Source organism: Amphiprion ocellaris, chromosome 6 (assembly GCF_022539595.1).
Source record: "Amphiprion ocellaris isolate individual 3 ecotype Okinawa chromosome 6, ASM2253959v1, whole genome shotgun sequence".
In the NCBI taxonomy this organism is placed as follows: domain Eukaryota; kingdom Metazoa; phylum Chordata; class Actinopteri; family Pomacentridae; genus Amphiprion; species Amphiprion ocellaris.
In genome coordinates, this window is record NC_072771.1 from 23,487,150 (window position 1) to 23,507,898 (window position 20,749).

The 20,749-nt window shown below is 41.0% G+C and overlaps 1 protein-coding gene across 2 annotated transcripts in view; it reads right to left on the bottom strand.

Annotated features, from left to right (window-relative positions):
* pip5k1bb (phosphatidylinositol-4-phosphate 5-kinase, type I, beta b) overlaps window positions 1-20,749 on the bottom strand; it is a 39,073-nt gene that overhangs the window by 12,246 nt on the left and 6,078 nt on the right. For both annotated transcript variants that reach the window (XM_023281487.3, XM_023281488.3), the window contains exons 2-7: window positions 12,939-13,034; window positions 12,746-12,814; window positions 11,664-11,794; window positions 8,922-9,039; window positions 5,828-5,980; window positions 4,109-4,408 (exon numbers count right to left, since the gene is read on the bottom strand). In XM_023281487.3, coding sequence (XP_023137255.1) covers window positions 4,109-4,408; window positions 5,828-5,980; window positions 8,922-9,039; window positions 11,664-11,794; window positions 12,746-12,814 — 771 coding nt within the window. In that variant the 5' untranslated portion in view covers window positions 12,939-13,034. The remainder of the gene's footprint in view (window positions 1-4,108; window positions 4,409-5,827; window positions 5,981-8,921; window positions 9,040-11,663; window positions 11,795-12,745; window positions 12,815-12,938; window positions 13,035-20,749) is intronic.

Sequence of the window (20,749 nt, forward strand, 5' to 3'; positions counted from 1 at the left end):
AATACACTGCACGCCTTCTTAAATCTGAGTATTTGTGCACAACAGACAGAACGCACAGCCGCTTACGATTGTGAAGCACCGATTGTGAGCAGACGTTGGTTATGTTATGGTCATCGAAATGTTCCTGCTAAAGCATGCATTCATAATTCATGAGTACAACATGCTCCCTGTGACATAACACTTAGGTTTGGGACACACGGCCTTTACCATCCACACTTGTGTGTAAGATACATGGACTTCAGCTAGTTACAGTTAGTTTTCGCAATAAACTAAGAGGAGTTGCACAAAATCTCTGCATTCTAGCATTGTTTTCCAGAAATAAACAACTACAATAATGTAAATTCGACAATGATTAAACTTCTTTTATTTGTTGGAAGCTTCAAAAATGTGTAATTTATGGCAGAACCATTGTATTGAATTACATAAAATGACACACAAGTACCTAATGTCTGCATACTGTCATCTGATGAATTCAAACATGCACCATTTAATAATTTGACAATGCAAATCTATCTATCAAGATGCAAAGTTATGTAAACAATCTGAGTCCAACATCAGAAAATCAATCAGCAACAATTCTGACTACCAACTAACTGTTCTCATCTTCAGCTTCTCACTCATTTTCTTATTCTGATTTCCTGAGAAAAGGGGAACCAGACAGAAAATAGTTGTCTTTCCTTGGCTACACTGACTGCAGATCAACCCGTTATTGTCAATCTACCAAACGTTCACGCCTGCATTGACAGAATCTTTTAATTTCCACCCTTGTTTGTACCTGAAGACTAAATTATCTTGTTGCCAACTGTCTGAGTCCATCCGTAGACTAATAAGTCTCTGATGTCCAATATGTGCTCTGAACAAAGCGTCACTGTCATCATTATGTTTGTCTAAGTGATTCTCTTCTCTGTTACAGATCATGTGCACACAGCTGGCACCAGCCTGGTATAAGTAAACACACATTCAAGTCTGCACTAAACCCCTCCTCTTCATCTCACTCTCTGTACAGTAGAGCTCAACATGAATTATTAATGCCTTATGTTGTTTTGGCATTTGGGGAGCATCAGGGGAGCTGCAGAGTAATGGAGACTCAAAAAAGACAACTGCGTTGGTAGCGCAAATATTAGATTCACTCAAAAAGCTCCTCTTCTCATCACTCTGCTTTCAGCTCCGACCTCCCACATTCCAATAAAACAAAAAAAACCCAAACTGAGTATTCTCTGGGAAGAAAAAAAAACAGCTGGAATTTATTTTTTCTAGAGTTCCCACAACCTGTACTATTACAGGACAACAATCCCTTCCACTTCCTTGTTCCCTCCACACCCCTCACCCCCTGCTGCTTGGCTTCAGCCGACCCTTCCTCTGTGTTTGCGGTCCACAGCCTCTCCTGGGGTGACGGGGTTAGCTGCTTACTCATGGAAATGGACAGAGATTCTGCTTAGAGGGCACTTTGCTTCCCGCTCAGGAGGCGAGCGCAGGAAGCCACGACAATAACAAACTGCGCAGCACAGAGTGTCGAACAGCGGCTGCTAAACAGCCTCACTTGCACACACACACACTTTTACATGCAATACGAGGCATGCACGCAGGTTAGAACATTCACACACGGCAGGTGGACGGTGCATATCTGGATTAGTTTTGCTTTTAGATGTGTGTGTAGCTGCCAGGTTAAACATTACGGAAGCACTGACTTAGCAAGAGGGGAGGATGTCAATCTGGACACAGTCTTCTTAAGAAAACATTTAAAAGAAAACAGAACATTCAGGAAGTCAGCATATTGGTTAATGATGGTATGAAGAGGCCATAACCTAACCAGATCACATGCAGCTCCTCTGATTTTATGGCAAATTCACTCTTATTTAACATCACAAGATCTGGGTTTGTTTGACTTAAAAGGTGGGAAAGCACCAGTTGTTCACACTTGTTTAAACATCCTTCCTGTAAGGCTGCAACACCTCCCCAAAAAAACAGCACTAAACCAAAGACTAGTGCACCAGAACCAGAAAAAAATTCACTCTAATGCAAAATAATTCACGTGTTTTTATGTGCAGTTTAAAATTAGGGAGACGAGACACGAGACGAATGCTCTGTTTCCTAACCAGCTGACCTAAATAGACCCACAGCATCACACTGTTCATTACCTCTAATTCTCATCCATGTGCCATCAGTCACCGTTTGGCAATAAAACCACTGAGTTTCCTCTATTCTCCTACACTAAAAATCAAAACAATTAAGCCGAGTTTGGTGTAATAGAAGGTATTAAGCTGTGAGTTGAATGGTGCCATGGTGACTGTGTTGCCAGGTTGTCTAGCAGGTTGGCCCGGCCCAGCAGGAATTCGACCAGGAAATCGTTCTCCCCGGTCTCTGGCCTTCTCTGATACATCAATCCACGCTGACAGTAACATCCTGGTCAGATTCCAGGTTAAACATCACATCAAAGCACAAATGTGATTACATAGCAAGGCGGCTTTGGGCTGTAAACCCCATCATTAGCCGGCTGCTACGAGTGTAAAACACCTGAAATCACTGTGTGGAAGTTATATTGTCGTTAGCAATGAAGCAAACCCACGAGGATGCTGTCGTGTCATTATAACAGGGGAGGAAATACACTGAGTATTAGACCCAGCAACAGATTCTGCTTCCACTGGATCCAAGCTAAGAGATCTATTGTGCAGTTGTACCCTATAAATCCAAATTTTTACTGTTTGCAAATCCTTTTGTGAAGTTTGTTTTGAATTTCTTTCACATAACTATGGCTAGACATTCTCCTCAGACTAAATCAAGCAAAATATGTTTAAACGGCTTCACAAGTACGTGTTTTATCAATTTTGAAAAAAGAAAGTGGCTTAGCTGACATTATTAGCTCATATTAGCTGGGGAAAGTAGAACCTATGATTGTTATATTCTTACTCATTTTATTTCCACTACATGTGTAATTTTAGTTATTATTATGATTTCATCAAATAGAAACTTTCCTTCTGACTCAGAAGAACCTTGTGATGGTAACAAAGAAACCAGGACGTATTTATAATGACCTGTCTACAATGAGTCAATACTGAACCGTTTAGCACTGCTAGGTTTGATAAAGAATTTAGAAAAGTTTGTTGTTTTAAGAGGCGATAAGCCAAAGGACATGCAAATCAGCATCTACTTGCAAAGCCTGGAGGCTTGTATTTGCCTGCAATTGCGGTCAACAAAATTTGAACACTTACTGAATATGGTCCTTCAGTCTCCTCAACTTGGCTGTATTTACAATTTCTCTACACTAATGCAATGAAGACAGACAAATGACATAAAACAATGAGGTCTGTGAGTTACTGTCTGTGTTTAATGCTTCTAAAACATAAGAAATACTGGTGAATCCCCAGAGCACAGATTTAGTCTCTTATTAAACTCAAACCATCCTCCTCCAGCCGGCGCGCTCCCGGCCTCTGCATTAAAATAGAGAAGAATGTGAGCCTTTAGATGGAGGACTATCTTTGGACTGAGCTCCGAGTCTCACGGATCCAGGATCGTGTCTTAATCACATTCAGTGTTTGGAGAGCTGTCATGTCCTGCAGCTTAGCCGTGCAGGAAAAGCAGAACAGAGACTGGCTGCAAACTGACACACAGTGGAAACACGGTGCTTTCTCCTCCTTTGGCAAACACATGGAAAATTCTCTTTTCAAAACATTTTGTCCCATATTAAACGCACACAGACCTTCCCGAAGCAGCGCGTAATGTGGTTAACATACAGGGCAGCGTGTGCTGGCGTTTAAGCCTCCATGATCGGTTACAAGAATGAGAGGTCAATGACATCCCTTCAACAGCTTTGTCTCTGTTGAATTCCCAGGTTAAACGCTATCTGCTCTCAGCTCTAATATATCACGTGATAGTATGTCCATGTGAGGCTTTGCTGCACACAGGTCAACATGTTTAAGCAAAGTGATGAAGGCATTAAAATCCAATAGCTGTCTTTAAGGAGAACCTTCAAAACAAAAATGACTTGATCCTTTACTTCCTTATTTATCGCACGGCTTCCTTTTATGGAATAAAACTGAGCTTCAATGTGTGGTATGACTTTGTCATTTCAGAGCCAGTCCGATGAACAGATACTGATAAAGGCACCTACCCGACAGTCTCTCTGCAGGGTCTTCATTAGGTTGTTGTACGTCTCCGTGTCAAAGTAAAGCCCCTCCTCGTGCATGTCCTGAAAGTCCAGGTCTTTGTAGGTCGGACTGGACTTCTCTCTCTCCTTCCTGGAGGCTCGCCTCTTGTAGGTGGATCCCTTCAGATCGTATTTGTAGTGCATTTTGACAGAGCGCGGCAGCACGTTGTTCATCACCACCAGTCGGATGTTGATGCCTCCAGACTGGATACAGTACAGGCCGTAAAACTTGGGCAGCAGCGTGCGTGGATTCTGATTCAAGTTCTGTGAATTTAAAGACAGCATGAGGTCAAACTCAGAGTTTTAAAGACTTGGTCCACTTCTTAATACATCAATAAGTGAGATAAAAGAAGGTAGTTTGGTTCCTAATTTGGGGATGGTCATATTATTACAAAAAATTGATTAAATTAAAAGGTGTTTCAGTATTATTGTACCTTGATGAATCTAACCCACATATGGCATATGTTACTGTTGCTTTGTTGCTTTAATTTAAAAAAAAAAAAGAAAGAAAAAAAATCTAAATTTATTTTGGTAAATTTTCAAATCAAAATCAAAATTGTGGACCATATTTTTATGTTGGCTTTTTTTTTTTTTTTTAAAGAATCATATTTTACTGTCAGAATTGTTTAGCTAACCCTCTGAACCCTAAAAGTCGCCAGTGGGTTTGAAAAGAATGTTGTCTTTTAAAAGGCACCAAAATTACACCATTTATCTGAGTCACAAAATGTAAAAACAGGAAGAATTGCTGGGCTCTGAACTTCTGATGAGCCTTGAAATACTCATCTGTAGCATGTCTGTAACATTTAAATCCTGATATCTCATTAATACAATCATTTAAAATTTTGCCAAAAATTAAACTGTTTGCTTTGTAAAAAGCAAAAAAAAATTTAAAAAATGTGCTCCTTGGTGCAACTGGAACATCATTACTGACTCACCTGTGACCAACAGTCATGTGACAAAAAATTTGACAAATAAATAAATTGGGTGTGCTAAGATGAACTGCAGGCTGTGTTTACACAGAGCAATATGAGGTGCATATGAAAACAAACTAAAAATGTAATTAGTAAATGTCTGTAGTATATAAAGCCACCTTTTTCTTCTAGCCCTTGGAAACATGTTGTACATGATTCCAGGATTTTTGTATAATAAATAATCAAGGAAATTTAACTTTCATTTCCTCTTTTTTATGATTAGTGGAATTATAAATGCGTCAAACTGCACAAATGGCTTTTTTCAGTTCTCTCTACTTCTAGTCATGGTTGTACTTTTTCCATAGAGGTGCAAGACTTTATGTTACAGTAAAAAATGAACCCACAGTGAGTAAAAATATAACAGGGGAAAAAAATGCTTACCAACTGTTTGGGATGTAGGGGGTAAATCAAATGTGAGTACAGAGGGCGTTAAAATGAATGTAGGTAACAGGTATGAATGATCAAATGTTTGACTCCTACATATGCGGCCAACATGTTCTCAATCTTCTTGGTAGAGACACTTTTCAGGCTGTTGCTGCTCTACAGCTGCAGCTAATGAGGAAGTTCACTGCATCTCATTCATGCCACTAAAGCATCTCGTGTTCAAATTCAACACTAAGTGGGTTTTATGCACCCGTTCAACATTCAGAAGTGGACTTTTGCTACTTCACCAGGCGCTGGAGATCTCATGCAGTGACTTTGAGTGTCTCACCATGTAGTATCCTGGTAGCAATCTCTGGAGAAACTTGGCCTCTTTGTGCTGCACAGTTTTAATGATGAACTCATCGTCGCTGGTTAGGTAGAACAGAGAGCCACTGGCCCCTGGGTTGGTCAGCTCGATCAGAGGCTCGTTTACCAGGGAGTACTGAGGAGGGAAACAAACAGAGAAAACTGATTCTAAAGCAGCTCCAAGTACAGAAATTACTATACAAAAAAACAATTTATTATTAAGAACTGTTAAACAAAGAGGCTACAAAACAGACACCTTTGGTTTATTTAGCGGTAGAAGAAATAAACTGTAGTAAATCTTGGCTTTCCTCACAGTATTTACACTGACCAGGTTTCATTTCCAAAACAGTTTCTGTTTAAGTGGCTTCATACCAAAAATATACCCAAACAAATTAAATGTTAAACCGAATGTTATTTTACTTATGTCATTCGAAACCCATTAATATTCTGCTATATTAGCTTCCACCCTGCTGCAAAGGCTTTCCACACAGCTCCCATTAAACCATAAGAGCCTCGGTGAGGTCAGACACAGATAATAGGATGTAAGGGCTCGATCAAAATTCCTCCAAAAAGTGTGGTATGGGTTGGTATGGGTGCAAAACCAGTCAAATCTAGTCTGAATCACTGCTTCTTAGTCGCATGCCTCCATTAACCAGTCAAGGTGCAGATTAAAATCTGTGTCTTACCAGATTTGACCTTTCACATTTTTGGATATAAAATGTCATTACTTCATCATTTTTTCATATCAGACATTTCTGTGAATGTGTCACAATTAGCATATGAATGACACAGTTATGGCAAAAAACTCCTGCCAGAAGTTCAAAGGATGTTGTGATCATGAGATGGGACAAACGCAGACAAACTGAAAAGATAACTCCTCTAGATTTGGCTGTTCCCGACACTGAGGCATGAAAATCAATTCTTTACGGATTTGACTGTGCAACAAGGATTAGTAAACAGAGAAGGCCATTTGCTTCATTGGTATAACAAAGTTAGATGCTCACTTTTGTCTAAAATATTTTTTCATACTGTAACATTAAGATTTAGGAACACAAAACCATGAAATCATCCACCAGTAAACTAGTATAAGTATATGGTTGTCCACATACTTTTGGCCATATAGCATACTGTACTAACATGCATGTGAAAGCAGATCTCTGTCTACACTTGTTTTATTGCTACATCTATTGCAGACATGCTAGTCCTGCGTCACATTGGTCCAGTGTTTATCTGTTTGCCAAACTTTATTGGTATCTGCGGACATTTAAGCCTCGTTGCCAAGAAATAGCCGAACAAATCAGCCAGCATGGACAGAAGCTCATCAGCCGAGGGTAATAGGAGCAATTACTGCTTGTGCTGTGTCTCAGAAAGAAAAAAAAAAAACGTGGGAGAGCCTGTGAGAGCAGTAGGCTGTAGAGAAGTATTAGATGTTAATCAGGGCATTATGAGAGCAACATGTTCAGAAGAGATGAGGAACACTGGAGGCATCTGCTCTCCTCCTCCAGAGACTTCCTCTGATGACCGTCCACAGTCACGTTGAGTCACCAGCACAAACACATCCGCAGTTTACTGCAATTTGCATTCAGCATACCGTGTATGTGTGGGCATCCTCCTCTCTTTTAATTAGACTCTGCTGCTGCGGCTTCCGTCTGAATGAACCCATCATCACCTCAAGGACATCAATCATTAGCACACTCTCTAAGCTGCAGCGCCTTGTGCCATCCTTCCTCAGCTGCCTCCAAGTTACATTTCTTCCCCGTCTCTCTTCCACAGCCTTTTTGTCTTTCATGTATGCAGGAACAAATTTGGCAATCAAAAGTACGAATGCACATGGTTGGGTTTTTGACAGGGAGGCTTGGAGGCAGATGGAAAATAGCAAAAGAGGCGTCATAACAAGATAAAGCCCAAACAAGATAACGCAAAATCTCATTTTGTTCCAAAGAGGAAGCGCTCATGTAGAGAAGTGGTGAATTTCACATCAAGGTACAGCTTTACGCTAACAATGATAGTGGCGCACATATAAAGGCTTCCACAGGGGTTTTGGACGTGATTGTGAGTAATATTAGATGGCTTCAGTCAGTGAATATTTTCACAAACAAACACACATGTACAAATAAGCTAACAAGCAAAAATGCACAAACTCGAATCACCAAAATGCTTCTGTTCTTTCAAACAGGTGTCTTGATTTTGCAGGGAAATCACAGAATCATCTACTGAGGGAATGTTCTGTCATTAGCACAGTGTTTCATTCACTCATGATGTTTGGTACTACCCTTCCAATAAGTAAGAAAAATACATGCTTGGTTCTATTAAAATTAAGTACACACTGAGGAAAAAGACCAGCATTTGGTCTGCTGGAAGTGATTCAAGAGAGTAACAACCATTGTCTCCACTCGATAAGGCCAACACGTCTATTTTTGGTACGTGCATTGTTTCGAAGCAACTGAACAAAACCAAGTGACAAATAAATCCCCCAAAATAAAGTATGTGGTTCCAGATTCAGTATGCAACCATGACAGGTATTTCAATTTAATCTAAATGTGATAATGTTTTTATATTTTCTGTCTTGTTTGGAGTTAAACAAAAAAGACTGTCCAGTGAAGACAAAGTTATTTCAGTTAGCTGAGCTTCACACAGAGACTAGAAACAGGCTGAAGTTGAGAGAGTCCTGCTACAAGGACCTCTAGAGCTCACCACTTAATATGTTATATCTGGTTTGCTTCATCTGCACAAAAAGTGTATAATCAGCATTTTGTAGATTTATGTGCATTTCTTCAGTGCAGCAACTCACTGTTGGAAATCACTGCAAAAAAGCGCATTTCCTAAAGTGCGAAACTATTCCTTAAACATTTTAGTATAACATATTAAATTATCACTTTCTTTCTCCAGTATATAGTAGGTGTAATATTTCATCTCATGTTTAATAGTGTCCTACTTCAGTAGCACTTCATTTGCATTTGATTGGATTTGCACAGTGTCACGCAACCACAGCTGCATGACGCTGTGCAAATTGTTTGACGAGAAGCAGGACTAAACTTGAGGAGTGGATCACGAGTGCAAACAGTTTTCACTCTTACCAGGTAATCGTCCGGTTTGATGCCGAACAGATCTCTGAAGTAGCGGAAGGCGAGCGGGGCGTAAGTCTTGAAGCGGAAGTCGGGATAGTGGTGCGCCGGGGTCAAGTTGCTTCCCTCACTGGTGTGTGTAATGAATAGTGAAGCCCAGAGGAAACAGAAATATGTAATGGTGCGTTAGATGCATCCTTCCAACACAAACTGAATAAAAAAGGACAACGAAAACCTTTAACATTATATAAGTGAAATCTAGTAGGGAAAGTGAACACTAACATCTGATCTTAGCGCTTGTGTATCGATGCTATTGCGACCCAGCAAGTGTATCTTGTAATTTGCTCCATTTGTGCACCAAAAGGCTCCAGCAAAGTCATCTATGGGAACCCAGATTCACCAGCATTGTGCTGACAAACAGGCCTGTATAGAGTTCTTCGCCTGGAGACTAAGGATGGATCTGATTACTGGGTCTGAACAATAGCAAACAACACATGAGCCTTCAATCAGGGGGCAGAAAGAGGTAGCAACAGGCTCAAAAAACACTACAAACGCAATAACCTACATTTTGTTGTCTTGACAGGAGACATTTTCAGAGGGGCTTTGACAAAGACTGACCTCGTTGTGTAACTAACAGAACCTAAAGTAAGCACATCTAATAAGGTTAGAGTGACTCAGCTGCCGCGTCTTTCATCAAATAAACTCTCATTGACCCTAAATGTGGAAGTAGGTTAATCAAGGTTTTTGTTATCGAGGGCACCTCCAAACCTAGTTACTTGGATGATGTTCTGGGTTAAGAAGTAAAGAAAAGCACAACGGCTGCTGTGTTGCTGTTGTTGATTCCTGCAGGTACTATTTTCAATCATGCGATACAGGCAGCAGCGAGGCCCCGCTGTGCAACTTTATACCTGTGATTACCCTGGAGTGAAATGTGACTGCTTTGTTTGGGGTGTGAGGGCGACAACAATTATCTGCCATCGGTGGTGGCGCAGCAACACGTGGCACCTGGAAATGTTTTCATTCAGTTCAATCAGGAAGCCATCAGTGTGTGTGCTTGGAAAGAGGCCTGCTGGCTGTCAACAGATATATGCACTGATTAACACTAAACTGAGAGGGTGTATGTGATCAGCAACGTCTCCAGGCATCCCAAACTAGACTGACGGGACAAACAACGGAAAACCCTCTAGAGAGGAACAACGTGATGAAGAGGAAGAAGAGCGGTGAGAGAGAGGGAGGGAGGTAGTAAAAGCATCTGAGAGCTGTCTCCATCACTCAGCTGCCCTGTCTCAGGATCAGTGGAAAGAAATCGAGGGGTTTGTGTTTGTGTGCTATTACAGAACATGTAGAAACATACAGAAATGCTTACAGAAAGCACAGAGAAAAGAGAAGGAAATTGTTATGTCAGACACTAGATGTAACACATCCGTTCTCCCTCCCTGCTGATTATGCTTTGTTTGTTGTGTCTTGTGTAATTTTCTTTTTTTTTCTAACCACACAGCCTTGATTTTCCTCTTTTTGTAATTCAGTTGGCTTCCCCTAAGCCCTGGAGACAACCAAAGCTTTAGTGTTGCTACGCCGGATCTCACAAGCGCATTTTAAAATGCACATTTCTTGTACTTCAACAAGCCACGGCACGTTTCTAACACTCATCGCTGCAAAGTCATTATCAAAACAAGAGTTATGTTTGGCTGTTGCTGAGAAGCAGGTATAAAAGGTCAGTGTTCGTACCAAGACCAAGTTTGCATAAACCACACTGAGTTTGCATATCCTGGTGCTGCATATTAAAGGTAAACCACCAAGTATTACCTGACATGACTCTAATTCTCTTCTCGAAGCTTCATAGTTAGTCTTAGATGATCCACATTTGGCCACAGACACTAAAAACAACTACTGAATACCTATTTCTTATTTGCCACTAATTTCTTGTTTTTTTATGAGCTGTAGATTTTGAAAAAGAAAAGGAAACATTTCACATAATCATTCAAAAATCAGGGGAAAATACCAAATAATGGTAAGTTAATTGGAAAAACTGATTTAGTGTGTGGCTGAGAACCAAGTGCGTGTTAATATGTGTGTGTACAAACACTGTATGAGTCACACTTTCAAAGAATTCCTGGGTCTGCTTTAGATTATATAAAGTGTTTCTTTAAGCTGATGATGTAATTGTGAAGTTAGCCCGAGATGACTGAGCGGCCACACACTGACGTATATTTTGCACTGTGGCAGTAAGAGGCACACAGTAAGCTGATTTCACAGTTCTTGGCAGGATAATCCACGAGAATAGTTTTATCCCTGCATCATGATTTAGACTAGCAAAAATTCACTTTGTTGATAAATGATGATGAGGCAGTTATGCAGCAGGATTTCTTTGGACTAGATGTCCAGAAATCTGCGGTTTCCACTGATTTATAACAGTTTTGAATGTTTTTAATACAACACCCAGACATTTAATATTTGAGTGGGCAGACAGGCAAAGCATAGTCTTTAGTCCCTCTCCATTCATTCCCTATGCCGAATCAGGAAACTGTCACAGCCAAAGAGCAGCCTGTTACCACCTACACATAATCTGTTTTTATGAAGCAGCTCTTCGATTCGCTCGCTGATGCAGATGAATAACCTCGAGCTTATTGAAAAAGTCTGGCTGCTATTCTGATGACAATGCGCAAACTTTCGCTGCACAAGTAAGTCCTATGTTGAGAGAGCGCTTCTGAAAATGTATTTATCATGGAGGATGTCATGCTGTGCAGCACTGACCTGGGCAGAAAGACGCTCTCCACCACATAGAAGTCTTGCATAAGCACATCTCTGTCAGGCTTTGAGGTGAGGTTGCCGACTGTATAGCCGATACCGAGCTGAATGGCTCCCTTCAAGGCCGATGACGTGGTCTTGACGGGGAAATGGAAGAGAAAACATCATTAGCTTGGTTTGCAGCACAATGTCACTGCTATTCTAATCACACACACTATCGGATGAAAAGACTGAAGAGCTTTTATTTGTTACATGCTGATACAGTGCGGGCCGGGAAATACAATGTGATTGGTCCCAAAATCCAATCCCAAATTGAAAAAGCCATAACTAACGAGGAGTGAAGAGACTGTGAGACTAAATAAAATGTAATGTACTTTCAACAGAGGTTTGTCTGGGTTTAAACTCCGGACAACTCACACCCAACGCTGGAATTATACCTCAAAACCAACAAACCAAGAAAGAATATGGAGGATTAAAAAAATAAATCAGGCGTGCCCAGGAATAGTAATCCTGCTATTTTAACTATTGTTTATATTTTAGTCTGAAAAGTATTTGCTGAGTCAAATTTAACAGCTTATTTACCAATTATAATGTGGGACACCACCGTCAAGAACAAACATGATTCATTCCTTCTGTGTACCACAATCCTGCAGAATAATTTCCACACAGACATCAAACTCAAAACAGGTTGGACCACAAACCTGCTAGTATTCTTATTGCTTGAGCTGCCTCCACAAAAACACCTTTGATGTTCTACTTCCAGGTTGGACACAGGTAGCTACTGTATAGAGTCTCGTAATGGTTACATCTGCCATATACTGTGATGTCTACAGTTTGAAAACATGACTGTAAAGAAAACAAGTGTGACTAGCACTTGACTGATCTCTGGCAGCTGGCCCTGGCAGGGGTCAGGACATTATGTGCTGCAGAAGGACACTTTAAAGAGTCGAGTGACTCAGAAGTGAAGGACTTGTTGGCTCTGAACAGCGGCATTCCAAAATAAATGTTATGGGAGCAGGTTTATATTCACCATAAGAGGGAAATAAAACCAAACACAGTGAGGCTCTTGTGCGAACAGTCTCCTTTACCTTCTTGTACGTTTTCTCTCTGCTTGTGCTCCAAGGCCCTCCCATCCCATTTTCTGTTGTGGTTGACATCTGAAAGAGGCACAACGTAATGGAGACAACAAGTTGAGTATAGTACAGTGAAACGATTATTTTTACCTTTTTCATAACTCGAAATAAACCCTAATTTACCGAGAAGTCAAAAGCATAAACTAACCTTGCTTAATGAAAAGCTGTGCCTGACAGACAGCGATCAGGGCGACAGCTCTTGATTGTCAGGTAGAGAAATCATCAGGAGTTGTCAAGGCAGCTTCTGTAAAGAAAAGCACCGCAAAGAGTTAGTATTACACAATAAAAACAAACCAGGGCAACAAAACGCTCACAGACACTGCAGTACAGTCAGTGAAGCTGCTCCGAAGTCAAGATATGACAAGCTGAGTGCGGGAGGGAACATGTCCACCAGCAAAGACTCCTTAATTAACTGTGATACACTTGTGAGTCTTTCAGTTTGAGGCCATTTTAATACCATCACTCTCCTGTTAATCTCTGCCTGATATGAGAGGCAATTCTGCTACACTAGGCAATCAGGACTCATGAAAATGTGCACACATGCCTGCCAGTGTGCATGCATAGAAAGCATACTATACTTCAAAATACATCTTCTTGCTCTTCGTCATGTCTGGCTTTCCACTTCTTTCCATCTTCCAAGCCTTATGAGTGCAGAATAACACCCCATAAAGAAGCGGAGCTGCCAAGTGTGTGTAAATGAGGTGTAGCCCTGAGGCTAAAAGTGAACAGCTGGCACTGCCCAGCTTACACCACAACCTTCCCGAGCCGCAAAACACCAGGCAGTCTTGTTTTCCCACATGTTCTCCATGAATTCTACCGCACCACTCCCTGTCCCTCCTCATCCCCTCGTCCAAATACGTCTGTTTTGCTGTTTTCCTTTGCTCCCCATAGAAAAATAAGGTAGAGTGACATAAGTCAATGAAACTGTGGCTCAGTGTCTGTCTTCTGAGTGTAGGAGGGGAAAAAAATGCACACATTCGGGGAAGTCTGTGAGGACAGAGAGCTTAATAGAAACATTGGCCAAATTTGGACTTTTGTCTGACAAGCTCTGGCAAGCCTGCAGTCACTACACCACCTGCATATAAATGCACCTGCAGGTCTCAGAGCCTCGACTATTGCATAATGCCTTTCTGCTTCGTCAGCACTTGCGGTGCCGTGTCCTCCAGTCACATGCTCTGTATCAAATCCCACAAAACCCCAGCGAATCAGAGTCTGTTGCACTGAGAATGCACACCCCTCAATCAATCTAAAACCACCATCATCAAGAGAACTACCACAAACTTCTGCTGTTTATGTATATTACTTGTACATTAGAAGTCCTAAATATGTTGCAGCCGTGTTAAAAATAGTCGTCTAACAGAGACACTGTTAGATGAATACATGTTCACATGCCCTGCTTCAGATATTAAAAGAATGTAGCAGACGCTGAGCTCTTATCTCCAGACTGAGTCCTTATCTGTGCACCAGCTCTTCTGTTGCTATAAACACAGAGACAACAGCAGATTCATATTGGTTGAAGCAACATCTCCCAGCTAACACTATTGGTCTTTGTTTGGGTGTGTGCATAATTTATATCTCCTCTATTGCCTTTAAAATAATATCCTGCCTTTGTTATGAAGCACATGTGCTCACACAAAACTCATTAACGTATCCAGAATGAAAAGATTGCCTCTGACTTTAAGCAAAGGCTGAGACGACATTATAAAATCCTTGTTATCGATCATGAGCTGTCGGAATAGAAGAAAATCTGTGTAATGAGGTGTTGATCCACCTGAGTCACTCCACTGTATGACTGGTTATGTGCTCTGAACCTGAGGAATGTTAATAAGCCTGCAGGCATGCCTGCCTGGCTCTCAGTGCAGCCCTGGCCTGAGTGTCAATGTCAAAATGAATTGTGTGGCCCTCTCTCTCACCTGATCCCACAACCCAGCCGCTACTCTAACAGACTGTTTCCAGAACAATCCGTGAGAGGCCCGCAGCTGCAGAGAACAACAGCTGGTCTCTTGTTCACCTCTCAACAAAAGAGAGGCAGACAGATGGACGGACACATGGATAAAAATGGATGGATGGATGGATGGATGGATGGATGGATGGATGGATGGATGGATGGATGGATGATCCTAATCAGCCGTGTCTTGCCACCGTCAGACACTCCCATCGCAAACACCGCTGCCATATAGCAGCATAACAGGCAAAACAGAGAGCACTAGTGCACTGTTACACATCTGTAAAGCAATACTTTGTCAGTCACAATTACATTAGCGTGCGCTACAAACACAAAAAAGCACCTTTGTCAAATCAATGCCTCTGGTAGACAGTGGCTGTGGATGTTTGTGGTCTGGATGAGAGTCAAACGGGTAAAATGATACAGCTGATCGATGAAAAGGAAGCTCTGTACTCAAATCTGAATGAAAGCCACTAAGAACAGGCTCGTGTAAAGGGGATCTCTCTGTTTCTGTGCCTTTGCCAAGCAAGGTCACAGGCTTTATATCATCTGATAAACTCGGGCAAAACTGAGCCTGCACACTGAAGAGCAAAAAAGAGAGAATTCAAAGGAAAACTTCTCTAAATGAACAAATAAACTGGACATAGACACACACAAAAAAGCGTCCAGTAAAACCTGCAACTTCTTGGCACACATTTCGGTTCCTCCTGTGACTCGGTCTTTGTCTAAACCCAGACTTGGTCAACAATGTACTTTTAATGCTATTTACCTTTTCTGCTTGTGAAGCATTTTGTGAGTTCAGCTAAGATGCCATATAAATAAGCTTCCTTACTTACCTCTTCTTCCCGTTCGTCTCTCGGTTCCTAAACAACTCTATTCCCACTCGGCCACACGCCCTTGTCAGAAATTCTACCACCCTTCAAACAAACAGGCTTGAGCGCAGATCAAACACTAGTTCTCATGCCATATCTCCTCCATGGTTTCAGGGTTATTTGCAAGGGTGCCAGTCAGGCCCTGTAGGAGTCAAATAGTCCCTCTGTAGACTGCCAAGCAATCCTGGCAACGAAAATATGTTGGTGAGAGCAGACATGGGGCCGTCTGGTATGACGATTACGCAGATGGAATAAATCTGAACTGTCAAAAAGCCTTAAGTAGCTGTGGTAATATTCTCTCAATGATCCCAGTGAGCAAAGTGTTGGTGCTAATAATTAAGCCAGGAGTCAGACAGATCACTCAACACGCCCACAAGCATGTGTTTTAGACATCATTTAGAAATCAGTTACTGCTACCAGTTTGGAGATATAGCAGCGAAGGAGGTGTTTCTATCACCAGGACACAGATACCACATATAGGTTCATCTGCTTTGCTTCAGTCCCCAGATACTATTGGATTGCTGCAGCAGATTGGAGACATAATGGAGAATCGATAGCGGAGCAGCAATGCAGAGTGCTGAAGACTGGACTGCTGGGGTCTCATGACCCCCACAATCCCTAACTGAGATGTTAGATAAGCACGGAGATCTGGAATACAATCAGGAAGATGCATGGGGAGTCAGCTTAGCTCAGCCTGAAGGGGATCAGCTTCATCAACTTAACTGCTCTCATCCATGACCAAGGCTCAGGGAGACTCGGAAAACACGTTCACTTTGACTGTTGTTGTTTGTTTGTATCATATCTTTTTGCAGTATGCAAAAATATTCAAAATCCCTAGCATGATAAACAGCACTTTTATAAAGTGCAGTAGTAGATAAACCATTTAGAGGGGAAAAAAGGCAAAAACAACTGTGAAAATGTCACAAAAAAATCAGCTAAGAATATTTTTTGTGGATATAAATACAATAAAAATGGAATTTTTGGGCAGTTTATTTTTACAATTGTTCTTGTAAATTATTACTTTGTGTGATTTTACTAGATTCTATATGTAATCTCACAAAACAGGAAAAATTATGGAACCATTTTTCAATCCCTAATAGACATAATATTTCTTTGAAAAAATGGCAAATATCTGTAAAATATCGACATTTTTATCTTCAATACAGCAACACAGTAAAATTCTATAGTCAGATTGTTCAAGAACGTCTCACTATTTGTAAAAATATAGATTTTTGATGCAGACATTATGTACGTTTTTTTTTACAGCTAGCATGTACATTAATCTATTTTACTGTGATTTTACTGGATATCATCTGTAATGTAACAAAACAGAAAGAATCGTTACCGGTCACAGCTAAAAAAAAATGATTTACCTTTTTTCAGTCTTTAATATAGCTGATTTTAATATAATAAAAATTGTGGAATTTTACAGTCAAACTTGTGAAGCAACAATATTAGACATTATGTAAATTTCTGACCTGTTTTTATTACAGTGAACAGGTAAACTACTGCTTTTTTCCCATAATTGTACTTGTATTGTCTGTAATTTCATAAAACATGGAAAATTTGCAAAAAAAAATACGTAAATTGTTCAAAAAAGCACAGTTAAAAGCATTCATGTATTATATTGTATGTATACTTTTTGTCATGAGGGGCTGTCATCATTATCCCATTCTGACACCTGAGTAAACACTTGTTTTATGATATATGAAGACAGATATTTGTCTTCGTTAGCCCATGTGCAACAGCTGCTTTTGCAAAATGTGTTGAGTTGTGTTGTGGATCGTGCTGTTGAGAAATAAGCACTGAACATGTGGGCTCTTCCCAAACATGTCGTTCTCTACCACATTTATCCCCTTGACATTTTAAGAATGACTTTTTTTTCCCCACAGTCACAGAGTGAGACGGGCAGAGGAGGAGAGAATGAACAAAACAAACAGGTTTTCTGGCCACATAGAAAGATCGCTGACACGCTCTCCTACACAGGTGAAGCTATTAAACAGCAGGCAGGTATTATTTTGGATTGTTTTTGGAGTGTTCTGTTCTATATTTCACCGTATCCTCTGGAGGTGTGTTTGCTTTCATCATTCCTCTGCGGGACAAACTGTGATGTACCGTCGGCCCACCTGCACATCAGTCACAATGCAGCACTGCAGAGCCTGCAAAGAAGCACGTTTGTGTGTGTGGAGGCTACATGCCCAAATGGGATAAAAAAAAACGCACTAGCAGCACACGAGGGGGAGATTTGTTTGATTACCGAGAAGAAGGCAACTATTTGTGGTGGAAAATTTTGATGTGGCCAAAGGGGAGCACCAAATGAAAAGACTATGTTGTCAAAAAGGTGTGATGTTTAGCGTGTAATATCTAGTATGAAGGATGTATGTTACTGATGTTAATGTTAGTCAGTGTGGTGCAATAAATACTGTTGAACTGCTCACAGGAAGCATTAGATTTAATGACGAGCGCTCTGGTTTGCTGGTGGATTCATCTGAAGAGATCACTGAGGTTTATCCACTGGGACCCTGAAGAATGTCTGAGTGATAAAGTGACCCAGGAAGCTAGTGTGGTTAAAAATACAGCGATCTCTGTTTCAACAACATGACGCTGCAAAGAGAGGCATGACACAGTTGTAAAGAATGGGAGCTCTCTGCACACAATGCTATTATGCATCTAATAGTACACTGCAGAGTGTACAGTGTGTACTAACAATAGCATTCGCCTTAATCTTAATATTTGTTTTTGTGGCCCCAGTGGTTGGCATGTGTGAGATGTACCAAGATGTACAAAGTTTTAATGTGTGATATTATATAATAAAATGGTGTTTGACCTTATGAGATACAGACACTGGGGGAAAAGAGGGACTACAGAGTGCTTTGACCTTTCAGATGTGACATGAACAGAAAAATGAGTTAGACAGAGAGCAAAGACGGAGGAGGAAGAAAAGAAAACAGAGAAACAGAGAGGCAAAAGGTGTGACGGTTTAAAATGTATTTAGTCAGGGATTTTCTCAAACATTTCTGCAATCAGTGTGCTGAGTTTCACTCAAAAGCCATTTTCATTGCAGGAGTAAAAACAAAAGTTCAGCAGTTCATAATCACATGACCAACAGCAAAAAAATGGATATATTTCATTTTGTATGATGAACTGAACAACAGAAAGCCGGGGGGAAGTTTCAGCCTGTGTATTTGTAATTCAGAGAGTGTCTCACTCTAGTTCCAGTCTGCATGAGAATCAGTGAGGAGGAGGTCACCCTCTGTGTCCAGAGAGTCACATGATGCAGCTGAGGGAATGAAGGGGGTGAGCGAAACATAGAGATGAATATATGGAAAGAAAACAATGTTGTCTAAAGACGCAAGGCCGCCCCGACGGAGCGATACAGTGCAGCACAACGCTCTCTGAGACAAGGACTTTTTACAGCAGGCTGATTATGTTCAACCACCAGCGATGAGCCTCGACTCCTATCGTCACGGCCCTCAGAAAACACAATCACATGGCACAAAGACAATGGCAGACAGATTTGCTCATCTCTGTCAAGCCCGTCTTAGTTTCATTCGGCCCTGGTGGAGTCCAAAGGTCCTCTGACTCGCCTTTAAGCCACAAAGGAAACAGGCAGGTTTATTACATATCGCTGCGGATACAAATGGCTGAATTATTCTCAGAAATGGCCAACCATGGGGGTAAGAGGGGAGTGTCTTGTCCTGCCTTTATTGATCTGAGGTCATACGTTGCTACAGAAAAAAAGAGGAGGAATGTAATTCTCTCAGTTCTGCATTTCTTAACGGTTTTGTCCTGCTTGTCAGCCTCCCCTCTCCCCCCACCCTCCTTCCCACTATCTCACTCCAGCACCCTCGGGTCCCCCGAGTGGGCCTCAGCAAACCTCGTCATTATCAGGGCAGGAAAGTGGGAGGGGGGCATGGAGGACTCAGCAGGGCCAAAACAACAACAACAACAACAACAAACATCACAAGCTCTGAATAACTTGAATTCCTGCGAGGCTGCCAACCTATCGCTCTGCCAGCAGCCTCCAGCCAACCAATCATTACGCAGCGCACAACAGTTCAAACCAATCACTGCTGCAGGCCTCCTCTGAAAAGTGTTTTTTTTGTTTTCGGTGCAGACATGCTGCACGGACCGGGAGGGGAGAACTCCACTTTGGAGGTCATTAAGATCAAAGCGATAGTACTGGGAAGCTCTGCATCCGTATTCAGCTGCTGCAAAGTAAACCAAGGGCACTTTAACAGACTCCGATACCAGCGTTTGCCGACAATGATACACAAATACTTTATCATTGTCTGCATGAACACGAGTTTAAGAAGTCACAGCAGCAGAAAAACAACATCATTTTGAAAAATATGTGTCAGGTCAGATAATTAACATTATATAATGAGCTGTGAATGCAGACAATTTGTACCTTCACTCTAAAATCTGTCACTGAGGCTGAGACATCCTGGCTTTCTGTCACTAAAACAGGTCAAGCTCCATAAACACTTAATCCAACGATTCCCACAATGCAGTTCAGTAGCGTCTTCTCACTAAATACACTGTCACTGTGAAATCTTTCAAAGCACAATTACAATCAGTTAAATGTGAAAAAAAATCTAAATATTTGGAATTTCTAATACAAACAACAACCCTGACTTGGTGGAAATCACTACAGAATTACCGTCAACTTAATTCCATCCCATATAGATCAAACATTAACATTCAAACAACACAATCATCCATCTGTGTAGATTCTCAGTCACCCATGTCCTGGTAATCCTAAAAGCTTCAGTATAAAGCAAATTTAAAAACCAAAAAGAGAATTCCAGTCGCTTTTTTACAGAACAAAATCAGCTCATTTAAAATAAATTCTACATTGTTTGTATCTGACTCATTTGATAATGAGCTATATATACAGAACACTACAAAAAGAATTAAGTTAGGCTTCTTCAATGTGACCATGTGGAGATCCTGCATTAAGGCTTTGAAGAGCAGAAGGATTTTCCTGTCCTGACAATATTGTGTAAATGCAGCATTAGACCCTCTAAGATGAGATGGTGTCCAGACTCATAGGAACAAACTCAAAAGATCTAATATCACAGTTTTAAGTAAGTACTCGCAATGCCTAAATAAATAATCTCTATGTGTGACATTGCTGGA